Genomic DNA, 25,487 nt, shown 5'->3' with positions numbered 1-25,487 from the left:
AGGGGAGCAGCAGATTCTTCCCCGACAGGGCGGGGCCTAAGGCACCTGCAAGAGGGCTTAACTCCCACGTGAAAGCAGTTTTGGGGACATTTTGAAAGCTTTGGCTCATGAATCACCTCAGTTCAGCTATCTGCACTATTTCTGCCCAGAGCTATAAAGTTCGTTGGGGTAAATAAGTCTACCCTAACATCCGTCCCCCTGCAAACATTTCTTTTGCCCCGGACACGTCATACATTGATGCAGCCCAGACGATATTATTCCAAGTAGACGTTACTTACTTTGTGGTTAGCATCGTTCTCCTTTCGAAAGCGGAGCAGCTTGGCGTTCGAGTTTTTGTATATAACAGATATAGTACCATTCTTTGGCACGTGGAGCGATCGCTATGTGCGCTGAATCAGCTCCAATGCGTTCACGATTGTCCGTCAACTGCTTGTGACAAATAATTTCTTGGTGGAGCAGTGCAAATCTCAACGCATCCACATCCTGGCAGGTATGATATGCATGATAGAAGTTTATCTTAGGAAAATGGACTAGTCGGGTTGAATCTCGGGCTTTTTGGTCGCAGGCTATAATTCAAGGGGTTATAAACACTTCTTGAAAATCCTGAAGTTTCCACCGATACTCGTATCAACCCCTAACATCAGCTTGCCTGTCATGTGTATGCAGTACAATTATGACATCTGCAAGATTTATGCAACGAATAGGGGGTGAGACTATTACTTGTCTGATAGTTTGTGCTTGGTTAACAAACAAACGATCCCAAAATATTTGTGCATATGGCTGGTTTAAAAGTTGGATGGTCTAGAACAGCCTTGATCTAGCAGATCCAAGTACGCCGCACCGCACCTGCAGACCGTTTCGTGCCGCTTTCCAAATGGGGTAAGGGCTCCCTCTAATCAATTTCAACACCCCTCTTTGTTGTTGACTGAGGGGATGCAGGTCGAATGATGTGACATTTGGGGACCCTGGCGGAGCAATTGAAGGCTAGTTACAACTCAAAGTGATTTTTTATCTGTGCCACCCGCTACGAGTACTACTGGTTAGACTTTGAAACGCTTGCTGCGAGCTCGTGGACCCCCTGGCCGTCCGGAATGGCCTGCCCGTCGGAGAAATTGAGACAAGCATGAATAGGTTGTGACATCACCTAAAATACCGCGTTCTTGAATCTTTCACGTCCCAGTTCCGTACGTATAGATTACATGGCATTCTTGCCTTCAGCTCGCACCTACGTGATTACCCATCCTCAGCAACCCGCTTTGGTCTAAACATGTCCAGGAGTATGCATATTAAGCCGGCACCTGACACTCACCACAACCAGCGCGCCCTCGCCCAGCTAAAACGTAACACACGAACACAGACCATTCAGGGTACAATGAGCACGCCTCGGAAGCATATAGCTGTATAAAATACCTGAATTAAGCCAAATCTTGACAGGGCTTGCTGTTTATCAGCCTTCCCCCATGCCGCCGCCACTTTTAAAATACCTGCATGCAATAACTTCTTGGTGCATAGTCAGGTGCTACATGCATGGCTGGTGCTTACATGCGAACGTGACAGGATGCAACTAGGCGAAACATCAAACCCTTGCCTTTGTGGACCAAAACATTTATATATGCTTGATCTACAGGTTGGCCTCAACAGCGCTCCCAGATCATGCTTGTTAGTGGCATATACGCACCACCGTTATCTTATCAAGCGTACACGGTCTATTCCCAGGCCCAATATGGCTCACCTGAAGTAAGAACACTACCACCACCTATGGCCAGTCTTCCTGACATGCCAGTTTCCGAGATCCAGAACTTCTCTGCCGATGCATTCTTAGCGCCAAAACGCAACAACCCCATGAAGCAGCCAGCGCAAAGGCAATACAAGTGCTCAATTTGTTCCTACTCCTCGTATATCGGTGCCCTCTATGAGTACCATATTGCTCATGCCCATTCGCACCAGGGGTACATGCCCATGCCCATCCCCATCGAGACGGGGCTGGTTGCGCCCATCGCGATCGGACAATTACCCCCTCAGCAGCAGCAACAACAACCCCAATTAGAGCAACAAGAGCAAGCTCTGCACTCTGGTCATATTGTTTTGCATTCTCCACCCGTGCGCTCCAATACTGCACTGTGCCCACCTACCGCTTATTACACCCCTGTGGTACAGGTAGCCACATCACCCTCGGAGGCATCAGCGGCTTCCCCTACAGCGGAGTCTTCTACAACGGCTGTATTTTCTGGGTCGTTTTCTGAGCACAGTGCTTGCCATTCAACGGACTCCAAAAGCGACTCCGAAAATGACGTGGCAAAGCTCCAAGTTTGCACCTTCAGTGGTTGTGGCTACGCAAGCAACTCCAAGAAATTTTTCCACAGGCACATCCAGTATGCTCACCGCAAAAAACGTCAAATGAGCTGTACCAGATGCCAATTTGCTACTCGCGACCCTATCGTCTACAAAAATCATTTATTGGAGCACCTAGGGTTATAATACTTCCGGGCTGGTTGTTTTAATTGTTTACGCTACCTTCCTACCACCACCCGGTCTTCTGCCTTTTCGGCGTTCTTCCTTCCAAGCCAACTTTCTTTTGCCGTTCTGTAACCTTCAAATCTGTTGTTTTTTTGGTCAGCAGCGTTACCCAACCAGGCATCTGCTGCCGGTAGTAACGAAAACCTCAAGGTGTATAAATCAAAAATAGCATTTTAATTATTTATTTTCTGCTCGCCATTTTTCTGATTTTTCCCCCTCATATCAGATACGAATTTAGGCTCTACGCAACGTTTTTCACCTGGAATCTGTTGAGATACTCTGCCGATCCGATTCGGCAACAGGAGCTGTCCTGCGGATGGGTTAGGTTTGGATTATTTTCCACTCCAAATAAAAGGGTTTATCTTGAACTAATTTACCCCGCATTCAACGAATGAAGCTCAGCACACTGGTTCTCGGACTAGCAGCTGGCGTCTATGCAAAGTCTTCCACCAAGCAAGATGTTCTCGACGCGCGTTTCGGTTCGGATTGGCCCTTTAGCGGAATCTCAACCTTTGCACATCTCGAAACCGACAGGTGCCTCGTGAATCCCAACACGAAATACGACATCGCGCTGATCGGCGTGCCGTTCGATACTGCTGTATCCTATCGGCCTGGTGCACGATTTGGTCCTCGTGCTATTCGTGCAGCGTCTATGCGCCAGTCCTCGCTGCGAGGTTTCAATGCCCGAGCTGGTATCAACCCTTACAAGGACTGGGCCAAGATCATCGACTGCCAGGATATTCCAGTCACTCCCGTTGACAACAAACTGGCTTTGCACCAGATGACCGAGGGTTTCAAAGAGCTCTTGAGCCACGATACCGCGAGCCCCACCCATGGCAGAGTGCCTCGCTTGGTAACCCTCGGAGGTGATCATTCGATCGTTTTGCCTCATCTTCGTGCTTTGAAGCAGATCCATGGCCCCATCACTGTGATACACTTTGATGCTCACTTAGATACTTGGCTGCCCTCCAAGTATCCTTCGGGATGGGCCGAGGCTGAGGCTGGTTCCGGTCACTTTACCCACGGCACCATGTTCTGGATGGCCCATACCGAGGGCCTGTTAGCTGAGGACTCGTGCATTCATGCTGGTTTGCGCACTCGTCTTTCTGGAACTGACTATGAGGACTATGCGGATGATTCTAAACAAGGATTCGCTCGTATTTCTTGCGATGATATTGATACTATGGGTGTTGAGGGGATCGTCGACACAATCGTCAAGCGTGTCGGCGACAACCCGGTCTACATTTCCTTGGATATTGATGTCATTGACCCCGGTATGGCTCCCGGTACCGGCACTCCTGAGGTCGGTGGCTGGACAACTCGCGAGATGATCGGTCTTCTCCGAGGCCTCTCGGGCCTGAACCTCGTCGGTGCGGATATTGTTGAAGTATCTCCTGCTTTCGACAATGCTGAGATCACTGCGTTGGCTGGTGCTCAGCTTGCCTACGAGATCCTCACTAACATGGTTCTTAGCCGTCACGATGGCGAGACCCATGTCGATCCCAGTCACGACGAACTGTAAGTTAGTTTCTCGTGGCCCAAATAACGTGGCCTCCTCGCTTGGCATTAAACGAACCGTCGGGCTGGATTTCCTCTTTACTTAGACTTTCGTCCATAATCTTTTCAAACTGGTCGTGGACCTTCTCCAATTCACTAGGGTCCAGTGCTGTCAAGTAGCTCCGAGTCCGCCACAGATTCCAATAAAACTCGCGTGAGGGTATAGACTTTTCGTAGGGGAATTTAACCTCCTTATATGGAGCAAACCACGGCTGGTTGTCGAACGCTTTGGGCCAGTTCATATGGTTGTACTGGGGCACGTTCTTGTCGAGGCCGTGACACAATTTGACAGTGCGGTACTGCCAGCTGTCTTTGGATAACGCATCAAAATCCTCGTAATTCCATACACAGCAGAGCACTCCGCCTGGTTTGAGAATGCGAGCAAACTCCGCCAAGGATTCGTGCGTGGCAAACCAATGGAACCCCTGGGCCACAATAATGGCATCCGCACAGGCGTCAGGCAGCGGAATCGCGAAACTGGAGGCTTGAATAGCCTCAATGTTTGGGAAATTTTTGCGGAAAGACTCTAGCATTCCAGTTGAAGGCTCCACCGCTGTGATTCGCGCGTTGGTTACCTTCACCAGCTCGCCAGTGAACTTTCCGGTTCCGGCAGCCACTTCTACAACATGGCTCTTCTCGCTAAGTTTGCACACCTCAACAACCGTGGATACCGTCTCTTCTGTGTATCCTGGGCGGAATTTATCGTAGGATTCATGGTTCTTATCGTAGCTGGTTTGGGAAACGGGGTTGGCCGCGCTGACAGACATGAGTGTGGTGAGAAAGAGACCGGAAGCGAGAGAACGAAAATGTTATACTATTTAGTTAAAAATGCGAACGGGATAGTCAGAAGGATACTGGCCGTGCTGCTCAACATCAGTAACGATGTGGTAGGTCTTTTTCTTCATAGCCGGAGGAAGAGGAGGCATACCGGATGACTCGAAAACTTCTTTGAGCACCTCCTTGTTGGCAAGCACGGTGTTGAGCGAGACTTCGTTGTTTGCAACAGTGGCGAGCTGCTTGGCACCCTCAGCGCCCTTGGCAATCCGGGGCTGGGCGACAGAGCCATACGAGAGCAAACCGGCGATGGCACTCTGGTTGAAGACCGAGGTCTTGGGGTAGTTACGGCGATAGTCCCGCTTCCAGTAGGGATTCTCTGCGATATCAGCGGCTGGCTTCTGTCCGACTGTGTGGTCGTCTGCTGAAGAAGGCAAGTTGTAAGGAGCGGGGTTACGGAAGTAGCCAACCAGTGCGTTACCGCTAGACCGGTTGGGAACCATCGCAAGCCAACCGCGAATCTTGTTCCAGATGCCTCTGGATGCGGCAGTGTACTTTTGTCCGTAGGGAACTGGGCCACCACTCATCTTGTCCAATGGTATGCAAAGTATTAGGTGAGCAAGAGCTTTTTCAAGTGGTTGATTTGATGGAAATTTTTTGGACGGGGAGAGAAAGTTAGCTAGAAAGCAAGTTCGTAGCAAAAAAGCGTGGTCTCGTATACGGGGCATTGACACTAGAACTTAAAAATTTAATTGGCTGCACATCTTCCAACCCGGTGTGCAAAATCGCTTACGCTATGGACATTCAATGGCGAGACGCTGGGCTGGCTAAATTCGAAGACACCTTAAAGTGCCACGTCTGTAAGGATTTTTACAATGGTCCCTGTATAACGAACTGCGGGCACACGTTTTGCAGCTTGTGTATCCGGCGTCACCTGGACTCGATGCCGCGATGTCCTATCTGCTGGAAAGAAACCACAATCGCTCAGCTCAAAGTCAACATAGCAGTCTCAGATGCAACGGAGGCATGGACACGGGCTCGTCAGTATGTCGCTGAGCTAGAGAGTGGCTCGATTGCCTGTGATGTTGATCGGATGGACCAAGATCAGCCAGTAACCAGCAAACGAAAGGCCCTGCCCGACAACACTGGGGTATGTCCAATTTGTTCCGCGGTTCTGCCACTTGAAGAACTACAAAGCACACACGTTGATACATGCTTGCGGCGGCAGGAGCGAGTAAAAGAGCCTGCCGTGCCCCGCAAAAAGATTACCATGCCCAACTACGCTCTACTGAGCGAGGCCAAACTTAAAAAAACCCTTCTGGACGCCGGACTATCGACAAAAGGCAACAAACAACGATTACAATCGAGGTACCGGGAATATGTGCATCTTTACAACGCTAATCTAGAGTCGTTCAATCCAAAGGCTAAGCGCGACCTGCTGCAGGAGATGCGAAATTGGGACGCTGCCCAAGATCGGCAATCCACCAGCAGTGTGAAAGACATTGACGCGACAAGATGGCAGAGCCAATATCACGGAGATTTTGATGAATTAATAAACAAGGCGCGAGAGTCGCGGCCAGCGAGAAATAGCTAGCTAATATTATCACCCTGGTTGGTATCGACAAACAATGCCTCGAAATCGCTCATGGCGTCGGCGTTCGCAGCGTCGCCGGGATATTTGGATGGAGCGGCAGCAGGCTCTAATGTTCTGAAGCTCAAATACTGGAGGTCCATGCTAATTAAACGTCCGGAAATAAACGCAATGAACGCGATGGTAATCGTCGACAGTAACACCCACCAAATCGTCGTTGAGAAGGTGTTCAAGCTCACATCGGAGATTGAATAAGAGCCATCAAGAGACGTTGCGGCAACAGTGGCTATTTCGCCGTCTTCTATTATGGCCAGTGCTGTGACCGGAAACTTGAGCGTTCCTCGCAGGTTGCGTAACGACTTCAAAGCACTGGTATAGAGATAAACGTCGCCTGCCGCTGTGCCCACGGCAACAGCATGAGGGGTCGACTTGAGGCATGTGAGAGACTTTCCAGGAACGCTTCGACTCCGGATCACCTTGATCACGTCGTCCTGGATTCTGAGCTGCTGGATCCGGGCCCTCTGGTTTGGGATGTTTGCTCCAGCAATAAGCTCAAGGTTGGATGTGAAAGTAACGCGGACCCATTTAGCTCCACCCTTAGGACTAGCTTGTTTAGCGATCTGCTTTCCGGTAACAGCGTTGTAGACAACCAGCGAGGCGGAGTCGACCACGGCCACCAGCGCATTGTCTGGCGAGATTGCTACATCGAGAAAATCGCCCGTCTGTGACCACAACGAGTCTAAAGTGCCGCTCTCAAGCACCTGGAGGGCGCCGCCACCGGCACAGTCAGAGACAGCAGCAACGATTTGCTCACTAGCAGCAATTGCCTTTTGGTACGCGGCTGGATCAGTGAACTTGAGAGCATCGACAGCGGTCTGCTCTTGGAGATTCTTGTCAAACACACGCAAGTGGAGGTTTTTGCGCTCCTCGATCGCCTTCGCTCCTCTGTTGGCCCCCACATAGATCCGCTGGCCGGCAGCAGCTAAGCAGGTAGGATTGTCCTCTCCAGCGGGTAGTTCGTATTCCTGCTGTACTTCGCCCGTACTTGCATTGATGCTCGTCAATTTGTTTTTTATGCCGTGCCGGCCCTCACCTCCACCGCCACCTACTACCAGGGTAGTTCTATCAAAAAATGCCGCCGCATATAGGGGATATCCTGCGCTTGTCATTAGGTAACTTGGATAGCTGATGGCGAGACGTATTTTATGGGGTACGGTACTGATCGGTTTCTGAATTTATGGTAATATAGTTAGAGTATTCAACACCGCAGAAGTGGTTGTTTATCAGGATAATAGTGTAGCTTGCTGGTCTGCCTGTCTGCGCCATTGCACTATTTAGGCCCGGGTCAAGCAGAACTTAGTCACTGTATGAACTCGGTCTTGACGATCCAGAGCCACGTTGTCCACGGCTATGTGGGTAACAGAGCTGCCACTATAACTCTTCAGCTTAGAGGCTGGGATGTGGATACTCTGAACAGCGTGCAGTACTCGAACCACACAGGCTACGGCAAGTTTACGGGGTCAAAAACGTCACCAGACGACATCGCAGCTATCTATGGCACACTAAAAGAGCACGATTTCAAATATGATGCGTACTTGAACGGATACTTGCCGAGTGCTGAGGCGGTTCGCCAGGTTGGAGAAATAGGGAAAGACCTCCGCAAGCGGAATCCAGATATTGTTTGGCTGCTTGACCCCGTAATGGGCGACGAGGGCCAGTTGTATGTCAATCCCGACATGGTGCCGGTATACAGAGACATTTTGTTGAGTGGCGCGGTCACTTTGATCACACCAAACGCTTTCGAGGCCTCGACTCTAACCGAACTTCCAGTGGACAATTTTGAAGATGTTCGAAAAGTAATCGACTGCCTGCATGAAAAGTTCAAGGTCCCGCATGTGGTCATCTCATCTGTGGTGGTTGACGAGAAACTCTATACTATTGCCTCGTCTCAGGGCGAGCAGGCGGTTGTTTTCGAGCTTGATAGAATTGACTCCTACTTTTCTGGAACTGGCGACTTCTTTGCTGCGCTCACACTGGACAACTTCATGCGGCTCAAGCATGAGCCCAACCGCTTAGCATCTGCAGTGGCCAGCAGTCTGGAGACCGTGCAGAATGTCTTGAAAAGCACTGTGACGAAGTCAATTAGCAAGGGATTCAAAGGAAAACGTGGCAGCACGGAGGCAATGAAACATTTAGAGCTGAGGATTATCGAGCATCGCAAAGAAATTATGGAAGATATGCCCCAGGGACATCCATTTATAGCATTAGACTAGTGGTATAAATTAATTAAGAAGTGCGGTGCTTACTGCTTGTGCGGCCGGCGCGGAGTAAACTGACGAGAGTGGGATGGATGTGGTCTCGACGATCGTGGAAGTGACTACCGTGGTAGTCGTAATCGCGATGGAAGAGCTTGTGGTTTTGGGTCGAATAGCCTCTTCGAGTACACTCAGGGTTGTGCTTGAAGTACTCGGCAGACTAGACGTGGCTGGGCTGGCTGAGCTGGCCGGACTAACTGACGAGCTGGCAGTTGAGGTCGCAACCGTAATGGCTGACGAGCTGGCTGCTGAGCTGGCTGGACTGGCTGCCGAGCTGAGAGATGAGCTGACTGCCGAGCTGAGAGATGAGCTGACTGCCGAGCTGAGAGATGAGCTGGCTGCTGAGCTGGCTGAGCTGGTTGCCGAACTGGTTGATGAGCTGACTGCCGGGCTGGCTGAGCTTGCAACAGGACTGACTGAACCAGCTGCCGAACTGATCGCCGAACTGATCGCCGAACTGGCCGATGAGCTGGCTGCTGGGCTGACTGCCGGGCTGGATGCACTAGCTACCGAGCTGACTGCGCTGGCTGCGCTGGCTGCACTGGCTGTTGAGCTGACCGAGCTGTTCCAGCTAGCAGAAGTAGCTGCCGAGTTCAAGCTCATTGGGCTGACTGTCGGAAGAAGCGACAACGTGGAGCTCGAATTCACCATTGGACTGGACAAACTTCCGATACTGCTATAAGCACTCGAAACCACGCTAATCGAACTAGTGTTGTGACTTGATAGGCTTGTCACAGTACTGTTGGAGTATGATCTGCCTGATCCTGTGCTGAAGGTCGCATTCTGTGTAGCACTCTGTGTTGGCATAACAGTAGTATTAGTACCAGTTCTGGCTGATGAAGCTACACTAGTCGAGGACATGTTCCAGTTGGTAGTTGGCGCATCAGTAGCAGGTGTAGTAAAGGTCTGAGTGTACGTGGAGTTCAGTTCAGTGAACGTTCGCGTATACGTTGTCCACTGAGTTGTTGTGGAGCTCGAATTCTCGTACACGGTGACCCAGATTTCAGGGGTGGGTGCAGTGGACCAAACAGTGACAGTAGAATCAGGATCAACTGCCGAAGGAACACCTGGGTTGAATGTAACCATTGGCTGGTTACTTGAAGCATCCGTAGCACTGAGTGTTTGTACTGGCGCTGTATCAACTGAGGAAGTGCTGAATGCAATTGTGTTGGCAGGTGCAGTATTGGCAGGTGCATTATTGGCAGGTACAGTGTTGGCTGGTGCAGTGTTGGCTGGTGCAGTGTTGGCCGGCACAGTGTTGGCAGGCGCAGTGCTGGTTGATGGGGCAGCAGGCGCAGGCTCTGCAGAACCTGTAGCAGGGGGTGCCTGTATATTTGGTGAAGCAGTCTCAGCCACAGCAGGGGGCTGATTTTGTGTAGGCATGACCGGTCCTGGCGAAACATCAGATGTAGGTGAGTGTTCAGCTTGCGATGTGTAGACTGGAGGAATCCAAGTAACCGTAGTTGCTGGAGCGTACGAGGCCTGACCTCCAACATTGACCACTGGATAGCTCGAGGAGTCAGATTGTAGCTCGCAAGAGGTACCCGTCACAGTAACAATAACAGTATGCTGAAGCGCAGGGTCCTGGTACTCGGCAGTGGCAGTGTGCAGACTGGCAAGAACCAAAGGGGGGATATACTTTGCCTTCATAATTAACAAAATAACTCAAAAGTTGATGCTAACTCGGAAGACCCACCTCCGCAAATACGTTTATTATTTATATGTGCGTGATCATAGCGGACATGATGACCAGCCATCGACGGTGGCTGGGCACGCAAGCCAGAATGTGGTAATCACCAAAGCGCACGCGCAGGCAAAGCACTGATGCCATGACTGATCTGCTGAAGCGAGGGCTGGTGAATGAGGCTTAATATGGTATAGGGTCTATTTTTACGGTGCCCCGGGGTGATACGAAACAGACAGTGGTTGCCAGGAAAACGGGAACGAACCTGAAACAATTGATGAAACAGCGGGTAAAATAAAATCAAGCTGCTCGGAAACTATAGAAGAACTAATAGGAATCTTGTCAAGTTTACGACCTGGGGTCCGGCATTTTGTGGACTGACGGCTGGTTCTACTTTTCTATTTTGGGACACGCATATGCACTAGACCCTTCCGACAGATACTGTCTCGGTAGAGGACTGGGGAAGAAGTGGGCATTTTGAATTGTGGTTGCGAATACATTTGTATCTAGTGAAAATACTAATTTACCAGAGTATTTCACAACTTTAATCCCACAGTACGTGATGAGACCAAGCTGTTTTAGCTAAGTGTCGTTACTCATTCTGCAGGATATCATGCATGTCATGCACGATCTGCCAGCCAGCGCGTTGGGATATTAAAGGATCCGTATAAAAAGGCGATCGCCTCAGTTTGCACCCACCCTTGTTTCGCTCTTTTAATTCACAATGGATCTTTCGTCTGCTGCTTTGAGTTTGGTCGACGCTGTTCACCTCCTTGCAGACACCACCTCTACTGCAACCGTCTATGTGACCGCGTACACGACTTTCATTGCCCAACCAACTACATTCACTTTCAACGATGCTACATACACTGTGACAGGACCTACTACGTTGACAATCACTGATTGTCCTTGCACTCTTGCTGGAACTGCCGCACCGGCCCAGACTTCTGCACCCTCATCGTCAGGTTCTGTGTCTGCTTCATTGTCTGCTTCTGATCCCGCTGCGTCGTCCGCTTCTGCTCCCGCTGCGTCGTCCGCTTCTGCTCCCGTTGCATCGTCAGGTTCTGTGTCTGCTGCATCGTCCGCTTCTGCTCCCGCTGCATCGTCAGCTTCTGCCCCCGCTGCATCGTCAGCTTCTGCCCCCGCTGCATCGTCAGCTTCTGCCCCCGCTACATCGTCAGCTTCTGCTCCCCCTGCATCGTCAGCTTCTGTGTCCGCAGCATCGTCTGCCCCTGCGTCAATCGAAGCCACTGCAACATCCCCTCCTTCCTCTTCTGCTCCCGCTGCATCGTCAGGTCCTGGGTCCGCAGCATCGTCTGCGACATCCGTCCCTTCCTCTTCTGCAAACGAGGAAATTGTTACGGTGACCACGTTATTTACCACCTACTGTCCCGAACCCACGACGTTTGTGTACAATAACCAAACCTACACCGTCACTGAGGCCACGACATTGACCATTACCAGCTGCCCTGAGTCTGACGTTACCATCACTACCACGGTTTGCCCCGAGACAAAGGGACCCGTCAACTCCTCCACAGCTCCTCAACCGCCTGCCACTTCTACTAAGGCTCGTCCCTCCCCCACCACTACCTGCACCACCCCTCAGCCCAAGCCTAATACCTCGAAACCTGTACCCGGACCTGCGTCCACTTCTTGTGAAACTGCACCTGCTCCTGCCACCACTTCACCTGAATCCTCGCCCCCACCCGCGACCTCTGCTGCGCCTGGAACTTCAGAGTCCTGCATTGAACGACCATCCTCTGCAGCTCCTCCCGTGGTTGTTTCCAGTTCCGCTCCTGCGGTGGTTCCTGTTCCTTCTGCTTATGGAACCGCTGTTGTTCCCGCGAATGCTGCTAGTGCCCGATTTGTCGGTGCCAGCACTCTTATCGCGGCTGTCGTCGCATATTTACTGTAAACTAGTGTGTATTTAAAATAATTGTCTTTATGCTCTTTCTTTTGCTCGATTTATTCTGCCTTTCGCAGAAATTTCAGCCACATCGCCCGCCGCATATTACGCAGCATTTTTCACCATCGTCACACCGCCTTACTCGGGGGCTTATCTCCCTTCTCCGCCTACCTTTCTGGCCTTCCTCTCTCTCTGGCTTCCTATTCTCCCATTAGCCCCCCCACCTTTTGTCAGCGCGGGGTTCGCTGCAATTTCCCCCGTTATATACTGATTAGTGGACAACTTTCTCCATAATAGGCACGTGATGGAGGACTTGGACCGACTCCGTGGTCAATCCAAATGGGTTGACGCCGAGCACCTAGCCAGGCTAATACTTGCTAGCCATAATTCACCCATTGCCGCAGTTACCATCGCCGAGGCGGAGACCTACCGGGCGCTAACCGCCCTCGACCCTGCAACGGACAGCGTTTCTGCAGTCAAGCCCGAAAAGCTGTCCGTGGCAGCAAAGCTAATCAATGAGGCCACCCCAGACGATGCTTCGAACTTCGAGTACTTGTGTGCCAAGGCTCATTTGCTCCTGCTAAGCAACGACCCCAAGGAAGCCCTCCAGACCCTCCAGTCAACCAAGGTGCACATTGCTCGCAATTACCAGCGCGCCATGGCGGTTAAACACCGTGCGCTGATGGGCTCTGCGCTGTTGGCGCTGTCAAATCCACGGGATGCCGTGTCAACTTTCAAATCTATCGAGGTGAGCGATGAGACCTTGCATGCTTTGCCCGAGGCCTCTCGCTGGGCAGAAATTTTGTACAATAAGGCCATTGAAGCTTCTTCGGCCACAGGTCCCGCTGACCGCTTAGCCTTCCTGCGGGCCTATGCCTATGTGGTAAATACTGGCGAGATTGTCGGACGCAAACAACATCTGCAGGCGGTAGAAACTGAACTCGCCCAGCTGGAGCAAACTGAAACTGTCAAGGCTGAACGCGGGGCCGTGCAAGAGGTCTTGGCGAACCTTCCTGTGCCGTCTGCTAAATCCCCTATTGGATCGTCCTGCAAACAGCTGCGTGCCGTTGTCTCTCCCCTTTCGCCGTCTACTTCGCACCTCTCGGTAAAACGTGATGCCACATCTCTGTCTGGCGCAACCCCAGATAGTTCTAATCACCACCATGGCCTTTTTTCAAGATTGCGTCGTCACCACCACGCTGAGTCTCCCAAACCGACCAAGCAACCAGTACAGATGCCGGCGACGACTGCACCTACGAAGAAATCAGTAAATGATTCTAGTTCTGGAAAGCAGGCTCTGAACCGTGACATGTCGGTTAAAATTGAGGACCAAGCGCAGAAATTGTACAATGACTGGCTAGCCTCAGCTAAACTCCATGAGCCTTTCAATGTTGCTCTTGGCCCAGACAAGGAAAGTGCAAAAGCTCTGCAGGCAAAGATTATTGGGTTCATTGGACAAACGTTCAATTCCGCAGTTCTTATGCGTCTCAATTGTCAGCTCTTGTACTCCCTGGGCCAGTTTGCTGAAGCAAAAGCTGCGTTCAAGGCCTTTGTGATGTTGCAGGGCCAACAGATATTGAAAAAAGAATCTGGTGCCGAATCCTTCCCGGACACTGAAGCCGGTGTGGTCAAAGTGTTCTCTCTAAGGGCGTCGGTCATCGAAACTATGCCCAATAGTCCTTATGGCTACGAAATTGTCGATGCCGCCGCAGAACTTGTCTCGCAGCTCGAAACAGTGATGCCCAGGCAAGATCGTGAGGCAATCTCCGCTGCCCACGGTGTACTAGCTCGTTGTGCTACTATGGAAGCTCTACGAGCTGAAGGTAATGATTATTATCACGCTCGTTTGGATGCTGCTGCCAAACACTACGAAAAGGCCCTTGTCAACTGGGCCGGCAATTTGCCCTTTCATCGGGCCCGGGCACAATTTTTGTTGTTCACCGATGGTCCAGCAGCGACTTTCCAGCACCTGCAATCGGTTCTCAACAGCTATCCAGACGATATTGTTCTAATCAATGAATTGATTGTTTGTCTGACTGCTCAAGAACAGTTTGACACTGCCTTAAAAATTGCTGAGGTTGCTCTGGAGTCCAAGCAGCCACAGGCCGATCTCACTCCATTTGAAAAAACACAATTCCTTAATTTAAAAAAGAGTCATGTCGCAGTTTTGGAGAGCTTGCACGGAAGCACTGCCGCTCTCGAAGAGTTGCCTGCCGTTATGGACCTGGCTACCAGTCTGTTCCCTGCGGCAACTATGTCGGCTGCTGCTATGCAAACTGCCAATGGGAAGGCTAACGGACATGCTAACGGGCACGCCAATGGACAGGATAAAAACGCCAAGTCAGCCACCATACCCCGTAAACCAAAGCGAAGACCTACCCTTGAATTCACTACGGACGAGCCAGCCCACGGCTTTACCGTTAACCTGCTAGCCCACGCTGAAACAGGGTACAACTCAAAGACGCCTGCTGATCTTGTGGACTTGTGGTTGTGGATTGCCAGTTTGTACGCACGAGCGGGCCAAACCAGTGAAGCTGAAGCGGCTATTAAAGTAGCTGCTGTGGCTGGAAGAACTGCAAATGTGATTTGTGCCGAAGCATACCTTATTTCCGATCCGCACGAACAATTTGCTGCTTTCCAGCGAGCCCACTCATACGATCCAATGAGCCTACGTGCTGTCCTTGGCTTGGCGGTTGTCATGAGCGAGCACACAGTCATCTCTGAGGGCAAGGCGACACCCGGCTTGAGCTCCAAGCTCTGCGAAACCACAACGGCAGAACTTGATCTTATCCAGGCCCTCGTCTCCAGTCTTGAAGACATGACTACCCGAGCCCTGGGCCGACAAACCCCCGAAGCATGGTACCTTCTTGGAACACTCTACAGTGTTTTAGGGGACCATGACCGGGCAAGACAATCGCTGTGGCAATGTGTGTCAGTTGAAGAAAAAACTGGCATCCGCCATATTATTCCCAGCCTTCAGCTCTAACTGTTGTATGTAACTAAGCACTAAGCGAATAAACCAAAACCCATGACAATACAAACCCGGGCAATGAAGCCAGCACACCCGTATATAAAACCTGTTTGTTTGAGCCCGCAGTCAAGGCAAAGAGGGCAACAGACGCCAGTGCCATGGCGGCAACGAACACGCCAAACCCATAGAACGACTCGAGCTGCAACACTCCTGCAGTGGCGCCCGCCGCTAATGCTATTGCGTGTCGAGCTCGTGTTAGCACGTTGTTGTTGTCCAGAATTGCCGGCCCAGACTTGGGCACTTGTATCGTTTCAACGTCCATTTAGGTTGGCACTGGAAGCTGGCGAGATTTGTAATGGTCTCATCTTGTAAGGATGCCCGAGATGCAGTGGCTCTGTGCTTGCAGCGATCCGAGTGCGTGATGTTGCACAGACACACGCCGAAAGAGTGCTACGAGGATCCAGAACTGAACAAGACCTTGCCGCAGCCCTGCTATGTTCACATTCTCCGCTATATTGATTGTAAGCGAGGCCAAGCCGACAGGTCACGACGTCTTAGAGGCAACGGACCTTTGTCTACGGGCAAATATAAGGAAGATCTCGAGAAGCTTGAAAAGGGTGACTTCGATGCTTCTCGGGAGCTGCACAAATTAGCTGCAACAGAGCCGGTGACGTCGAAGGCCCAGGCGCTGGCCGAAGCTAAAACCACTGCAAAGCCAACTGACGAGCCGAAGAAATCATGGTGGCCGTTCTAACAATGGTCTTGATACCGTTGAATGTATATATAATGTCTATAATCTATTAAGCAAACAGCTCAGATCCGGCGATTTTGATTTCCTCGACCAGCGAATCGAGGCTCTCTTTGTCGACACTGGGGGCGTTCAAAACGACACGGAAAAACTCGCCTTTGGTGGGATGCGGCGAGTAGTCAACCAAAAACTTGCCTTTGGCAAAAATGCGGTTAACAATGGCCCTGGTGGCCATGGTGTTGTTTTCCTTGGTTGCCTCAAGTCCAGGCGGATGGTAGAAAAAGCATGTTTGCAAGCAAGGAGGAGGGTTTGTAGACAACAGCTCAAACTCTCTGTCCTTGGCAATTTTTTCGGCGAGATAAGCGGTCATCTCGAATGCATGATCAATCCGCTGACCATAGCCAGAGCTACCGTAGTATTGCCAGCCCAGATACAACTTGACAGCGTCAGCACGGCGGCCACATCCCATGGTGCCGTCGGCTAGATCGAAGTTGTCGTCGTCGTCACTGGCCGTATGGAACAAATAAGGAGCCTGCAGCGAGTTCGAATCTTGGAATTGTCTATCATTCGGGATCAATAAGAATGAACAAGTGCAAGGAACGCCGAGCATTTTGTGGGGATTGACCGTCAGAGAGTTGGCTCTATGACTGCCCTTCATTTTGTGTTTCTGCTTGTCGCTGAAAATCACGTTGGCACCCCAGGACCCATCAATATGCATCCACATGTCGTTGGCCTCGGCTGCATCGGCGATGGCCTCGAAATCGTCAAAAGAGCCATACACAGTGCTACCAGCAGTGGCATTGATGTAGAACGGGGTGAATCCCTGCTCTTTGGCCTTGGAAATTTGCACTTTCAGGTCCTCGACGTCCATCTCGCCCGTTTCAAATACATTTACTTTGAACAGTGATTCAGAGCCGAGTCCAAGCAGGATCGCAGCCTTTTCAATGCTATAATGAGAATGGGAGCTAGTAAAACATGCAAGCTTGGTGTTGTACACACCTTTCGACTTGGTCCCCTCATGCAACAAACTGCGTGCCATATGCATGCTCGTGATGTTAGAATACGAGCCACCGGGGAAGGTCAAGCCGCCGGCATGGGGACCATTGAAGCCAAAAAGGCCAGCATATGTCTTGCCGATGTATCTTTCAATAACAGTAAGCGCGGGAGAAGCTGTAAAGACGTGAGAGTTTGTGTTCAGGACAGAAAGCAGCAGATCGCTGGCAATCCCTACTGGATTGGTGCCTGCGTAGAGCTTTTCCAAGAAGTTTTTGTGCCAGGTAACAACCGAATTGTCCAGCAAAAGGTCTGCAGACTCGAGCAACCCGGCAATTCCTTCTCCCTTGTCACTGACTGCAACCTTCAACGAATCAGACAGCTCGCGGGGATCCCGGTATTTTCCAACGCTGCCCTCGGGAGAGTCGGCTAATTTGACGTAGTCGACGATTTTCGACGACAGCTCCTTGAGAATAATTTCAAGTTCCTCGGCCCGGTTTGCCTCAATGTTCACCATTGTCTTCTCGCGGCTTACCAAGAGATTATTTCTTTTTTTGGCCAACTGGTGGTCAGGTGGAACCGACTAAGCGAGGCCTCGAGAATTTTCACTTATTGCATAATATCACGTGGTCTGGTACCCCCCTAGATGCACGGGGTGCTAAGATGTTGAGTTTGGGACGAAATCAGCCTAACCCTCTATAGCCGGTTGGTTACATCAATGTCGAAGTTGAGCCATCTCTCCAAAATTGGAACTATAGCGGATGCGCTAAAGTATATTAAGTCGAATCAGACTTTGTTATGTGGAGGCTTTGGACTTAGCGGAATTCCAGAGACTTATTTCGCTGCAATCGCCAAACAGCCGGGAATCAAGAACCTAACGATTGTATCGAACAATGGCGGGCTCAACCACATTGGCTCTGATAAATTGATAGAGGCAGGCCAGGTATCCAGGATGATCATGTCCTATATGGGACGTTCGAAGCCGCTCATGAACAGTTACCTCTCCGGCAAGATCGAGATTGAGCTTACCCCGCAAGGAACAATCAGCGAGCGATGTCGGGCAGCTGCATCGGGCATTCCTGCATTCTATACGAAAACAGGAGCAGATACCTGGATTGAGCAGGGCAAGATGCCCGTCAAGTACAACGACAAAGGAGAGGTGATAAAGTACAGCCAGGCAAAGGAGACCCGGGTGTTCAATGGCAAAAAGTATCTTTTGGAAGAAGCCCTACCTGGAGACGTTGCCCTCGTAAAGTGCTGGAAAGCCGATGCGTTGGGAAACCTCGTGTTCAGGGGCACAACTTTGAACTTCAATCAGGTGTTTGCCCAAGCCGCTGCTGTCACCCTGGTCGAGGCCGATGAGATTGTTCCTGTTGGATCAATCGAGCCCAACGAAGTGCATGTTCCGGGCATCCATGTCACCAAGGTCATTCAATCAACTGAACCGAAGCATATTGAAAGTTTGCAGCTTGCTCGTGACCATACCAAGTCTGATAACGACAGTGATCCTCGAGTGGTAATTGCCCGCCGAGTAGCCAAGGAATTCGAAAATGGATCTTACGCCAACCTTGGTATCGGTCTGCCAACTCTTGCGCCAAACTATATCGACCCCAACGTCTCGGTGGTTTTCCAATCTGAGAATGGCATCCTCGGGGTTGGACCTTACCCTACCGAGTCTCAAGTTGATCCGGATATCGTTAATGCGGGCAAAGAGACGGTCACGCTTCTCCCTGGTGCATCTGTGTTTGGGTCTCAAGATTCCTTCGCCATGATTCGAGCAGGCAAAATCAATTGCACGGTTCTCGGCGCTATGGAGGTATCCCAGTACGGTGATCTGGCCAACTGGGGTGTCCCTGGCAATATCAAAGGCATGGGCGGTGCAATGGATCTTGTTTCGAACCCAGAAGAGACCAAGGTTGTGGTCTGTACTACTCACACCACTAAAGATGGCAAGCCAAAGATTGTCAAGCAGTGTTCAAACCCTCTGACCGGATCACGAGTTGCTCGGGTCATCATTACTGAGCTCGCCGTGTTCAAGGTCGACAACGAAGGTCTTATTTTGACCGAATTGCAGCCGGGTGCAACTCTCGAAGAAGTGAAGAGCAAAACAGACGCTCCTTTCCGAGAACAACTCAGCTCTAGCCCTAAACTTTAAGATTCTTGATATATTCGTTAGCCCTATTGTTACTCAGCAGCTTCCATGTCAGAAGAGGACGAAATCACCAAACTGCTTGCCGGCACAGGAGGCGGTTTGAAGTCGTTGATTCCAGAAAATTTGAGTGGTGCCGATGCCATCAAACACGCAGACGATGCTGTGGACTTTGAGGGCGAGGACGAGCTCGCAGATGACGACGATGACGATCTGTTTGGAGCCGACGACGACTTGGCCGGTGGCGAGCCGATCGAAGGCGACGAAGAAGATCCAAATGACTGGACAAAGTCTTTTACTGCTGAATTGGTTGGCGAAGAAGATCTAGACGTCGAAATGGACGATGCCCCCGAGGAGCCCCAAGTCGACCAGGAGGAAGTCAAAAGACAGTTGCTCAAGCTTTATTATCCTGATTTTGAACCCCACCAGATCCTTAAAATGAACACTCTGTTCAGCCCAAAGCCTGCGGAGCTCACGATTTCGCAACCTCGTATTTTGCGTCCCTGTGTGCCCAGCCAGCTCCGCCTGGATGTCGAGCCCGACTATCGTAGTTTGTTCAAGACCGCTACAATGCGTCCACCGCAACGCAGTGGTATTGTCACAATTGAAAGCAAGGAAGTTCCAACCACTATTGACGCGTCTGAGGGCCCCGATGATTCTGCTTTGCCTGGTGACTCAAATCTTGACTCTGCGGCAGCAGACTGGGACAAACTGCTGGAAATCGGAGACAAAGATGCTCCTGATACCCCTATGGATGATGTCAATCCACAAGATATTAATATTTATTTGGACGAAGTCTATAACAGTGAAGACGAGGCTGCTATTTTGGATGGATCTTATCAACTGGCTAAACCCAAGGTGCAGATCAACATGAACGATCCTCATCTTTTGTTTGTGAACCACCGTTCTAATGGTCCGGTGTTTACTCGTCAAACTTCGCTGCAGAGCCGTTACAATATTTCCAACGATCAGGCTTATGAATTACTCAAAGAAAACTATCAAAACAAGGTTCGCTCCACTATTGGCAATCTCAACATTGACCATTCTTTGGTCGCCTTGCGTTTGCAGTCACCGTTTTACAAGGTGCGGCTTTCCAAGGCCCAAACTCGATCGTGGCATCGTCCGAAATTCAATGTCAAGCCCGGTCAAGTCATTACATTTTTGCCCCCAAAGTCGCGCAAAAAGAAGAAAGACAAGGGGAAACCCATTTCTCAGCTTCTTGCAAAGTCCAGTGATTTGACGTTGGGTGACAACGCTCCTTTCTTCCTTATCGAATACTGCGAGGAATTCCCATTGGTTCTTTCCAATGTCGGCATGGGGTCCAAGCTTATCAACTATTATCGCAAAAAGACTCCAGAGGATACAAATCGTCCTAAATTAGCCATTGGTGAAACACATGTCCTCGATGTGCAAGATCGCAGTGCGTTCTGGAATTTTGGTTTTGTTGAACCTGGAAATGTTGTGCCAACTCTCTACAACCAGCTTATTCGTGCACCTATTTTCCAACATGACCCCCGCAAAACTGACTTTTTACTTGTGCGAAGTACAACCAAGGCACGAGGACAGCGGTACTTTTTACGACAAATCCCTTATTTGTTTGTCGCCGGTCAAACTTTCCCTGTAACCCTGATTCCGGGTCCGCACTCTCGTAAGGTCACTACTGCATCCAAAAACAGATTAAAAATGATCGTTTACCGAGTACTCAACAAGGATGCCAACCAGCGTCTTCAGGTCCGCGATATTTCTGCACATTTCCCCGATCAAAATGACATGCAAAATCGCCAGCGTCTAAAGGAGTTTATGGAATACCAGCGGTCTGGTAAAGATCAGGGGTTCTGGAAGGTCAAACAGGGTAATGATTTGCCCAATGAGGAGGCGATTCGAAACATGATTGCTCCTGAGGATATTGCTCTGCTTGAGGCAATGCAAGTCGGCCAACAGCACCTAGAGGATTCTGGTTACGGAAAGACAGTAGACGATGATCGGGATGACGATGGTATGAGTTTGGAAGAACAACTTGCACCTTGGAATATTTCACGAAACTTTATCAATGCCATTCAAGGCAAAGCTATGTTGCAATTGCATGGTGATGGCGATCCTACTGCTCGTGGTGAGGGTTTCAGTTTCCTGCGGACATCTATGAAAGGTGGTTTCAAGGCCGCTAATGAAGACAAAGTGGACAAATCGAAACTAGGCGGACACAGTTACAATGTGGCTTTGCAACAACGATCATATGATGAGGAAATCAAACGCGTGTGGTATGCCCAGGCAAAGAGCCTCAGAGTCACTGATCCACGTCAACTACCTGCCGAAAACCACCCTCGCCAAGAGACTCCTGTCGCAGAAGAAGACGATGGGGTTACTGGTCAGAATGTGCTGCGTATAACTCGAATGATCAAAGACGAGAATGACGTTCTGGTTCGCAAAACTGAAATCGTCACTGACGCCAATGTGATTCGTGCCTATGTCAAACGTCGCCAAGGCTTGGAAGATGCACAACGCGCCCCTGACAAAATCAGCGTTACGGAGGACGTTCAGCTTAACAAGCGGAATCGTAAAATCCTTGAGGAAGAGCTGGCTCGGTTACAGCGCAACAAGGATAGGCGTAATGCCCGCAAAGCCACCAAGGGCGATGTCAAAACTGGACAGAAAATCAAATCAACTACCCGCAAGTGTGCTACATGCGGTGCTGTTGGTCATATTAAAACCAACAAGTCATGTCCCATGTACAATGATATTTACACCGGCGGTGGAACTGCATCAGCAGATGCGAATGTTCCTGTTTCATTGCCACAATTGCCTTAAAGTATTTTGTTAAACTATTTACTGCATACTATAATTCTGAATTATATTTTTTCAAAACCGTTTCCGCCCTATATTGTACCCCGGAATTTTGCGAAATTCCCCGCCGCTGTCTGTGCCAGAGTCTTTGCACAGCGATCCGGGCTCACCCGGACTCCGGTGATCTTCGGGTCTCCACTGCACCCTGCAGGCCCGGGCTGACCAGGGTAAACCGGGTAAGCGACGGGGTACCCCCAAACCTTATCAAATATATGCGGGTAAGTTTTTCTTCTTTTCTTTTTCTTCTACTACATCCACCTCTCCCAAATCCCCCATTGCATTAATGTTTCGTGCTCGCACTGCTCTGGCTGCTCGTCTGGCCATGCGAACGCGGGTCGTGATGCCCGCCCGGAGCCTCTCCACGAATGCTCTCGACCCGCTCGACACTTATAAACGCCGTCACAATGGTGTTTCCGACAAAAAGGACATCGATGCCATGCTGAAAGTAGCCAATTCCCCCTCCATGGATGAGTTTGTCAAGTCCGTGGTGCCTGAGGATCTTCTTTTCCAGCGTCCTCTTGCCATCGAGCCCGCCAAGGGGTTCTCCGAGACGGAGCTGCTGGCCCGCCTCAAAGAGATTGCCTCTAAGAACAAGGTTCTCCGGTCTTTCATTGGCCGCGGCTACTACAATACATTGCTACCTCTAGTTATCCAGCGCAACTTGCTGGAAAACCCTCAATGGTACACCTCTTACACGCCTTACCAGCCTGAAATTTCTCAGGGCCGTTTGGAGTCTCTCATCAATTATCAAACTTTGGTTACTGAATTGACTGGTATGGACGTTGCTAACGCCTCTCTTCTCGACGAGGCCACAGCTGCTGCCGAGGCTATGATTATGAGCTTCGTGGGGCTCAACCGTAAAAAGCCCATTTACTACGTTGACGAATCCGTGTACCCTCAGACCCGTGCGGTTCTCGAGACCCGTGCTTCTGGCCTGGGTATCCAGGTCAAGTATGGTTTGCCCGAGGATAACAACTTTGAGGGTTCTTGCGGTGCCCTGATTCAGTACCCTGCTGCTAATGGTTCCATTGGTGAGTGGAAGGCTACTGCTGATGCTATTCATGCCGCAGGCGGTACTTTCACTGTCGCTGCAGACCTTATGGCCTTGACAATTATCGAGCCTCCTTCTACGTTTGGTGCCGATATTGTTGTTGGAACTACTCAGCGCTTCGGTGTTCCTATGGGCTATGGTGGTCCACACGCAGCCTACTTTGCCGTTAAGGACAGCGTTAAGCGTAAGTTGCCCGGTCGTATTGTGGGCAAGTCGAAGGATCGTCTGGGCAACGTTGCCTATCGTCTTGCTTTACAGACTCGTGAGCAGCACATCCGTCGCGAAAAGGCTACCTCCAACATTTGCACCGCCCAGGCACTTTTGGCCAATATTTCTGCCTTCTATGCTGTGTACCACGGTCCCGAGGGCTTGAGAAAGATCGCTGAGCGTATCAACTCTTTGACTACCGCGCTTGCCCAGGTCATCTCCGAGAAATATGAGGTTCTGAACAAGTCCTGGTTTGACACTCTTACTGTTTCTGTTCCTAGCGCTGATGCTATCATGACTGACGCTCTTTCCAAGGGTATCAACTTGTACAAGATCGATGACAAGACTGTTTCTGTTTCTCTCGATGAGTCTGTCACCACCGAGGACTTTGCTGCTCTTTGCGAGCTCTTTGGCGGTAAGGCACCCGAGGCCGTCGACTATGCCGTCAGTGTGCCATGCCCCCGAACCTCCAAGTACTTGCAGCAGCCTGTTTTCAACAAGTACCATTCTGAGACCGAGCTTCTTCGTTACATGACCCAGCTGCAATCTAAGGATCTTTCGCTGGCTAATTCTATGATTCCTTTGGGATCGTGCACCATGAAGCTGAATGCCACTGTCCAAATGGTTCCTATTACCTGGCCCGAGTTTGGAAATTTGCATCCTTTTGCTCCTCTGGATCAAACCAAGGGCTACCAAGAGCTCATTACGGAGCTGGAGAATGACCTGGCGGATATCACCGGCTTTGCAGCCACTTCTTTGCAGCCCAACTCTGGTGCTCAGGGTGAATTCACCGGATTGCAAGCTATCAAGGCTTATCTCAAGTCTAAGGGCGAAGGCAAGCGCAACATTTGTTTGATCCCCGTGTCTGCACATGGCACCAATCCCGCTTCTGCTGCTATGTGCGGTATGAAGGTTGTTCCTATTAAGTGTACTCCTCAGGGTGAGCTTGACTTAACTGATCTTGAGGCCAAGGCTGAGAAGCACAAGGATGATCTCGCAGCTATTATGATCACCTATCCCTCAACCTTTGGTGTTTTCGAGCCCACTGTCAAGAAGGCTATTGATATTGTCCACTCCCACGGCGGTCAAGTTTACATGGACGGTGCTAACATGAACGCACAGATTGGCTTGACTTCTCCAGGTGATATTGGTGCCGATGTTTGCCACTTGAACCTGCACAAGACGTTCTGTATTCCTCACGGCGGTGGTGGTCCCGGTGTTGGGCCTATCTGTGTACGCAGCCACTTGGCTCCTTTCCTGCCCGCCCATCACGAAATCGAGCTTCCTGCTCGCGAGCTCGGACAGGCCATCGAGGCAGTGTCCGCTGCGCCTTGGGGTTCTGCGGGTATTCTGCCCATCCCCTGGGCTTATATCAAGCTTATGGGCGGAGCTGGTCTCAAATCTGCCACTGAGATTGCCCTTCTTAGTGCAAACTACATGAAGGAGCGCCTTGCAAACCACTACAAGGTGGCATATGTCAACAACCAAGGCCGGTGTGCTCACGAGTTTATTATCGACTTGCGGCCTTTCAAGGCTCTGGGTGTTGAGGCAATTGACATCGCCAAGCGTTTGCAGGATTACTCTTTCCACGCTCCCACCATGTCGTGGCCTGTCGCTGGTACTTTGATGGTTGAGCCCACCGAGTCCGAGTCCCTTGTTGAGCTCGACCGGTTCTGTGATGCCATGATCGCCATCCGCGAGGAGATCAAGGAGATCGAGGATGGCAAGGTTGCCTACACCGACTCCGTCTTGGCACATGCTCCTCACAACCAGGAGGACCTGTTGCTTGGTGAGTGGAATCGCGTGTACTCGCGCGAGAAAGCCGCATTCCCCGTCCCCAACCTCAAGGAGCGCAAGTTCTGGCCCTCGGTGACCCGCGTCGACGATACTTACGGTGACACTAACTTGTTCTGCACTTGTGACCCCGTCGAGGCCCACGCAGACCTTGACTAAACTTTATTTACTTATTCAACACTAAGTCAACAGGTAGTTCAACACAGTAATTACTAGCATTATGAAATTATGTCGGAGTCTGGTTCATACGGACCAAATACGTAAAAGGTCCGGTTTAGACGAAACTCGAGAAATCTTCAATCTAAGGATACCCTAGCACGGCCTGAGGGTAGCTCATACAAACCGTGACTCTGGGCGCCTATGACATTGATGAAAAGAAAAATATGCCC

General features: G+C 50.6%; 16 protein-coding genes across 16 annotated transcripts; 10 read left to right on the top strand and 6 right to left on the bottom strand.

The window, feature by feature from the left end:
• Nucleotides 1-1,653: 1,653 nt before the first annotated feature.
• B9G98_03468 (hypothetical protein) lies at nt 1,654-2,478 on the top strand (the record flags this gene model as incomplete). The annotated part of the gene is made up of 1 exon (XM_024810025.1): nt 1,654-2,478. One exon carries the CDS (start codon nt 1,654-1,656, stop codon nt 2,476-2,478), a length of 825 nt encoding a protein of 274 aa, XP_024665793.1.
• Nucleotides 2,479-2,908: 430 nt separating this feature from the next.
• B9G98_03467 (Guanidinobutyrase) lies at nt 2,909-4,039 on the top strand (the record flags this gene model as incomplete). Its single annotated transcript, XM_024810024.1, has 1 exon — nt 2,909-4,039. One exon carries the CDS (start codon nt 2,909-2,911, stop codon nt 4,037-4,039), a length of 1,131 nt encoding a protein of 376 aa, XP_024665792.1.
• Nucleotide 4,040: 1 nt separating this feature from the next.
• B9G98_03466 (putative methyltransferase-like C25B8.10) lies at nt 4,041-4,841 on the bottom strand (the record flags this gene model as incomplete). The annotated part of the gene is made up of 1 exon (XM_024810023.1): nt 4,041-4,841. One exon carries the CDS (start codon nt 4,839-4,841, stop codon nt 4,041-4,043), a length of 801 nt encoding a protein of 266 aa, XP_024665791.1.
• A 51-nt stretch (nt 4,842-4,892) lies between these two features.
• Nucleotides 4,893-5,435, bottom strand: B9G98_03465 (NADH-ubiquinone oxidoreductase 21 subunit; the record flags this gene model as incomplete). The annotated part of the gene is made up of 1 exon (XM_024810022.1): nt 4,893-5,435. The coding sequence occupies one exon, from the start codon at nt 5,433-5,435 to the stop codon at nt 4,893-4,895; it is 543 nt and encodes a 180-aa protein (XP_024665790.1).
• Nucleotides 5,436-5,791: 356 nt separating this feature from the next.
• Nucleotides 5,792-6,276, top strand: B9G98_03464 (hypothetical protein; the record flags this gene model as incomplete). The annotated part of the gene is made up of 2 exons (XM_024810021.1): nt 5,792-6,216; nt 6,255-6,276. The coding sequence occupies 2 exons, from the start codon at nt 5,792-5,794 to the stop codon at nt 6,274-6,276; spliced, it is 447 nt and encodes a 148-aa protein (XP_024665789.1).
• A 162-nt stretch (nt 6,277-6,438) lies between these two features.
• On the bottom strand, nt 6,439-7,608 carry B9G98_03463 (Guanine nucleotide-exchange factor SEC12; the record flags this gene model as incomplete). The annotated part of the gene is made up of 1 exon (XM_024810020.1): nt 6,439-7,608. One exon carries the CDS (start codon nt 7,606-7,608, stop codon nt 6,439-6,441), a length of 1,170 nt encoding a protein of 389 aa, XP_024665788.1.
• Nucleotides 7,609-7,806: 198 nt separating this feature from the next.
• B9G98_03462 (Putative pyridoxal kinase BUD16) lies at nt 7,807-8,712 on the top strand (the record flags this gene model as incomplete). The annotated part of the gene is made up of 1 exon (XM_024810019.1): nt 7,807-8,712. One exon carries the CDS (start codon nt 7,807-7,809, stop codon nt 8,710-8,712), a length of 906 nt encoding a protein of 301 aa, XP_024665787.1.
• Nucleotides 8,713-8,721: 9 nt separating this feature from the next.
• On the bottom strand, nt 8,722-10,404 carry B9G98_03461 (hypothetical protein; the record flags this gene model as incomplete). Its single annotated transcript, XM_024810018.1, has 1 exon — nt 8,722-10,404. The coding sequence occupies one exon, from the start codon at nt 10,402-10,404 to the stop codon at nt 8,722-8,724; it is 1,683 nt and encodes a 560-aa protein (XP_024665786.1).
• Nucleotides 10,405-11,162: 758 nt separating this feature from the next.
• Nucleotides 11,163-12,353, top strand: B9G98_03460 (hypothetical protein; the record flags this gene model as incomplete). The annotated part of the gene is made up of 1 exon (XM_024810017.1): nt 11,163-12,353. One exon carries the CDS (start codon nt 11,163-11,165, stop codon nt 12,351-12,353), a length of 1,191 nt encoding a protein of 396 aa, XP_024665785.1.
• Nucleotides 12,354-12,648: 295 nt separating this feature from the next.
• B9G98_03459 (Cargo-transport protein YPP1) lies at nt 12,649-15,330 on the top strand (the record flags this gene model as incomplete). Its single annotated transcript, XM_024810016.1, has 1 exon — nt 12,649-15,330. The coding sequence occupies one exon, from the start codon at nt 12,649-12,651 to the stop codon at nt 15,328-15,330; it is 2,682 nt and encodes an 893-aa protein (XP_024665784.1).
• Nucleotides 15,331-15,343: 13 nt separating this feature from the next.
• Nucleotides 15,344-15,637, bottom strand: B9G98_03458 (hypothetical protein; the record flags this gene model as incomplete). The annotated part of the gene is made up of 1 exon (XM_024810015.1): nt 15,344-15,637. One exon carries the CDS (start codon nt 15,635-15,637, stop codon nt 15,344-15,346), a length of 294 nt encoding a protein of 97 aa, XP_024665783.1.
• A 33-nt stretch (nt 15,638-15,670) lies between these two features.
• Nucleotides 15,671-16,069, top strand: B9G98_03457 (hypothetical protein; the record flags this gene model as incomplete). The annotated part of the gene is made up of 1 exon (XM_024810014.1): nt 15,671-16,069. The coding sequence occupies one exon, from the start codon at nt 15,671-15,673 to the stop codon at nt 16,067-16,069; it is 399 nt and encodes a 132-aa protein (XP_024665782.1).
• Nucleotides 16,070-16,115: 46 nt separating this feature from the next.
• Nucleotides 16,116-17,573, bottom strand: B9G98_03456 (L-aspartate decarboxylase dtxS4; the record flags this gene model as incomplete). Its single annotated transcript, XM_024810013.1, has 1 exon — nt 16,116-17,573. One exon carries the CDS (start codon nt 17,571-17,573, stop codon nt 16,116-16,118), a length of 1,458 nt encoding a protein of 485 aa, XP_024665781.1.
• A 201-nt stretch (nt 17,574-17,774) lies between these two features.
• B9G98_03455 (Succinyl-CoA:3-ketoacid coenzyme A transferase 1, mitochondrial) lies at nt 17,775-19,211 on the top strand (the record flags this gene model as incomplete). Its single annotated transcript, XM_024810012.1, has 1 exon — nt 17,775-19,211. One exon carries the CDS (start codon nt 17,775-17,777, stop codon nt 19,209-19,211), a length of 1,437 nt encoding a protein of 478 aa, XP_024665780.1.
• A 45-nt stretch (nt 19,212-19,256) lies between these two features.
• B9G98_03454 (Putative transcription initiation factor TFIID subunit) lies at nt 19,257-22,010 on the top strand (the record flags this gene model as incomplete). Its single annotated transcript, XM_024810011.1, has 1 exon — nt 19,257-22,010. One exon carries the CDS (start codon nt 19,257-19,259, stop codon nt 22,008-22,010), a length of 2,754 nt encoding a protein of 917 aa, XP_024665779.1.
• A 319-nt stretch (nt 22,011-22,329) lies between these two features.
• B9G98_03453 (Glycine dehydrogenase (decarboxylating), mitochondrial) lies at nt 22,330-25,257 on the top strand (the record flags this gene model as incomplete). The annotated part of the gene is made up of 1 exon (XM_024810010.1): nt 22,330-25,257. One exon carries the CDS (start codon nt 22,330-22,332, stop codon nt 25,255-25,257), a length of 2,928 nt encoding a protein of 975 aa, XP_024665778.1.
• Between the last annotated feature and the right edge of the window lie 230 nt (nt 25,258-25,487).

The sequence above is a fragment of the Wickerhamiella sorbophila genome (assembly GCF_002251995.1).
Source record: "Wickerhamiella sorbophila strain DS02 chromosome Unknown contig2, whole genome shotgun sequence".
NCBI classification, from domain to species: domain Eukaryota; kingdom Fungi; phylum Ascomycota; class Dipodascomycetes; order Dipodascales; family Trichomonascaceae; genus Wickerhamiella; species Wickerhamiella sorbophila.
The sequence above is the reverse complement of the archived record's forward strand: the minus strand, read 5'-3'. Positions and strand labels throughout refer to the sequence as shown.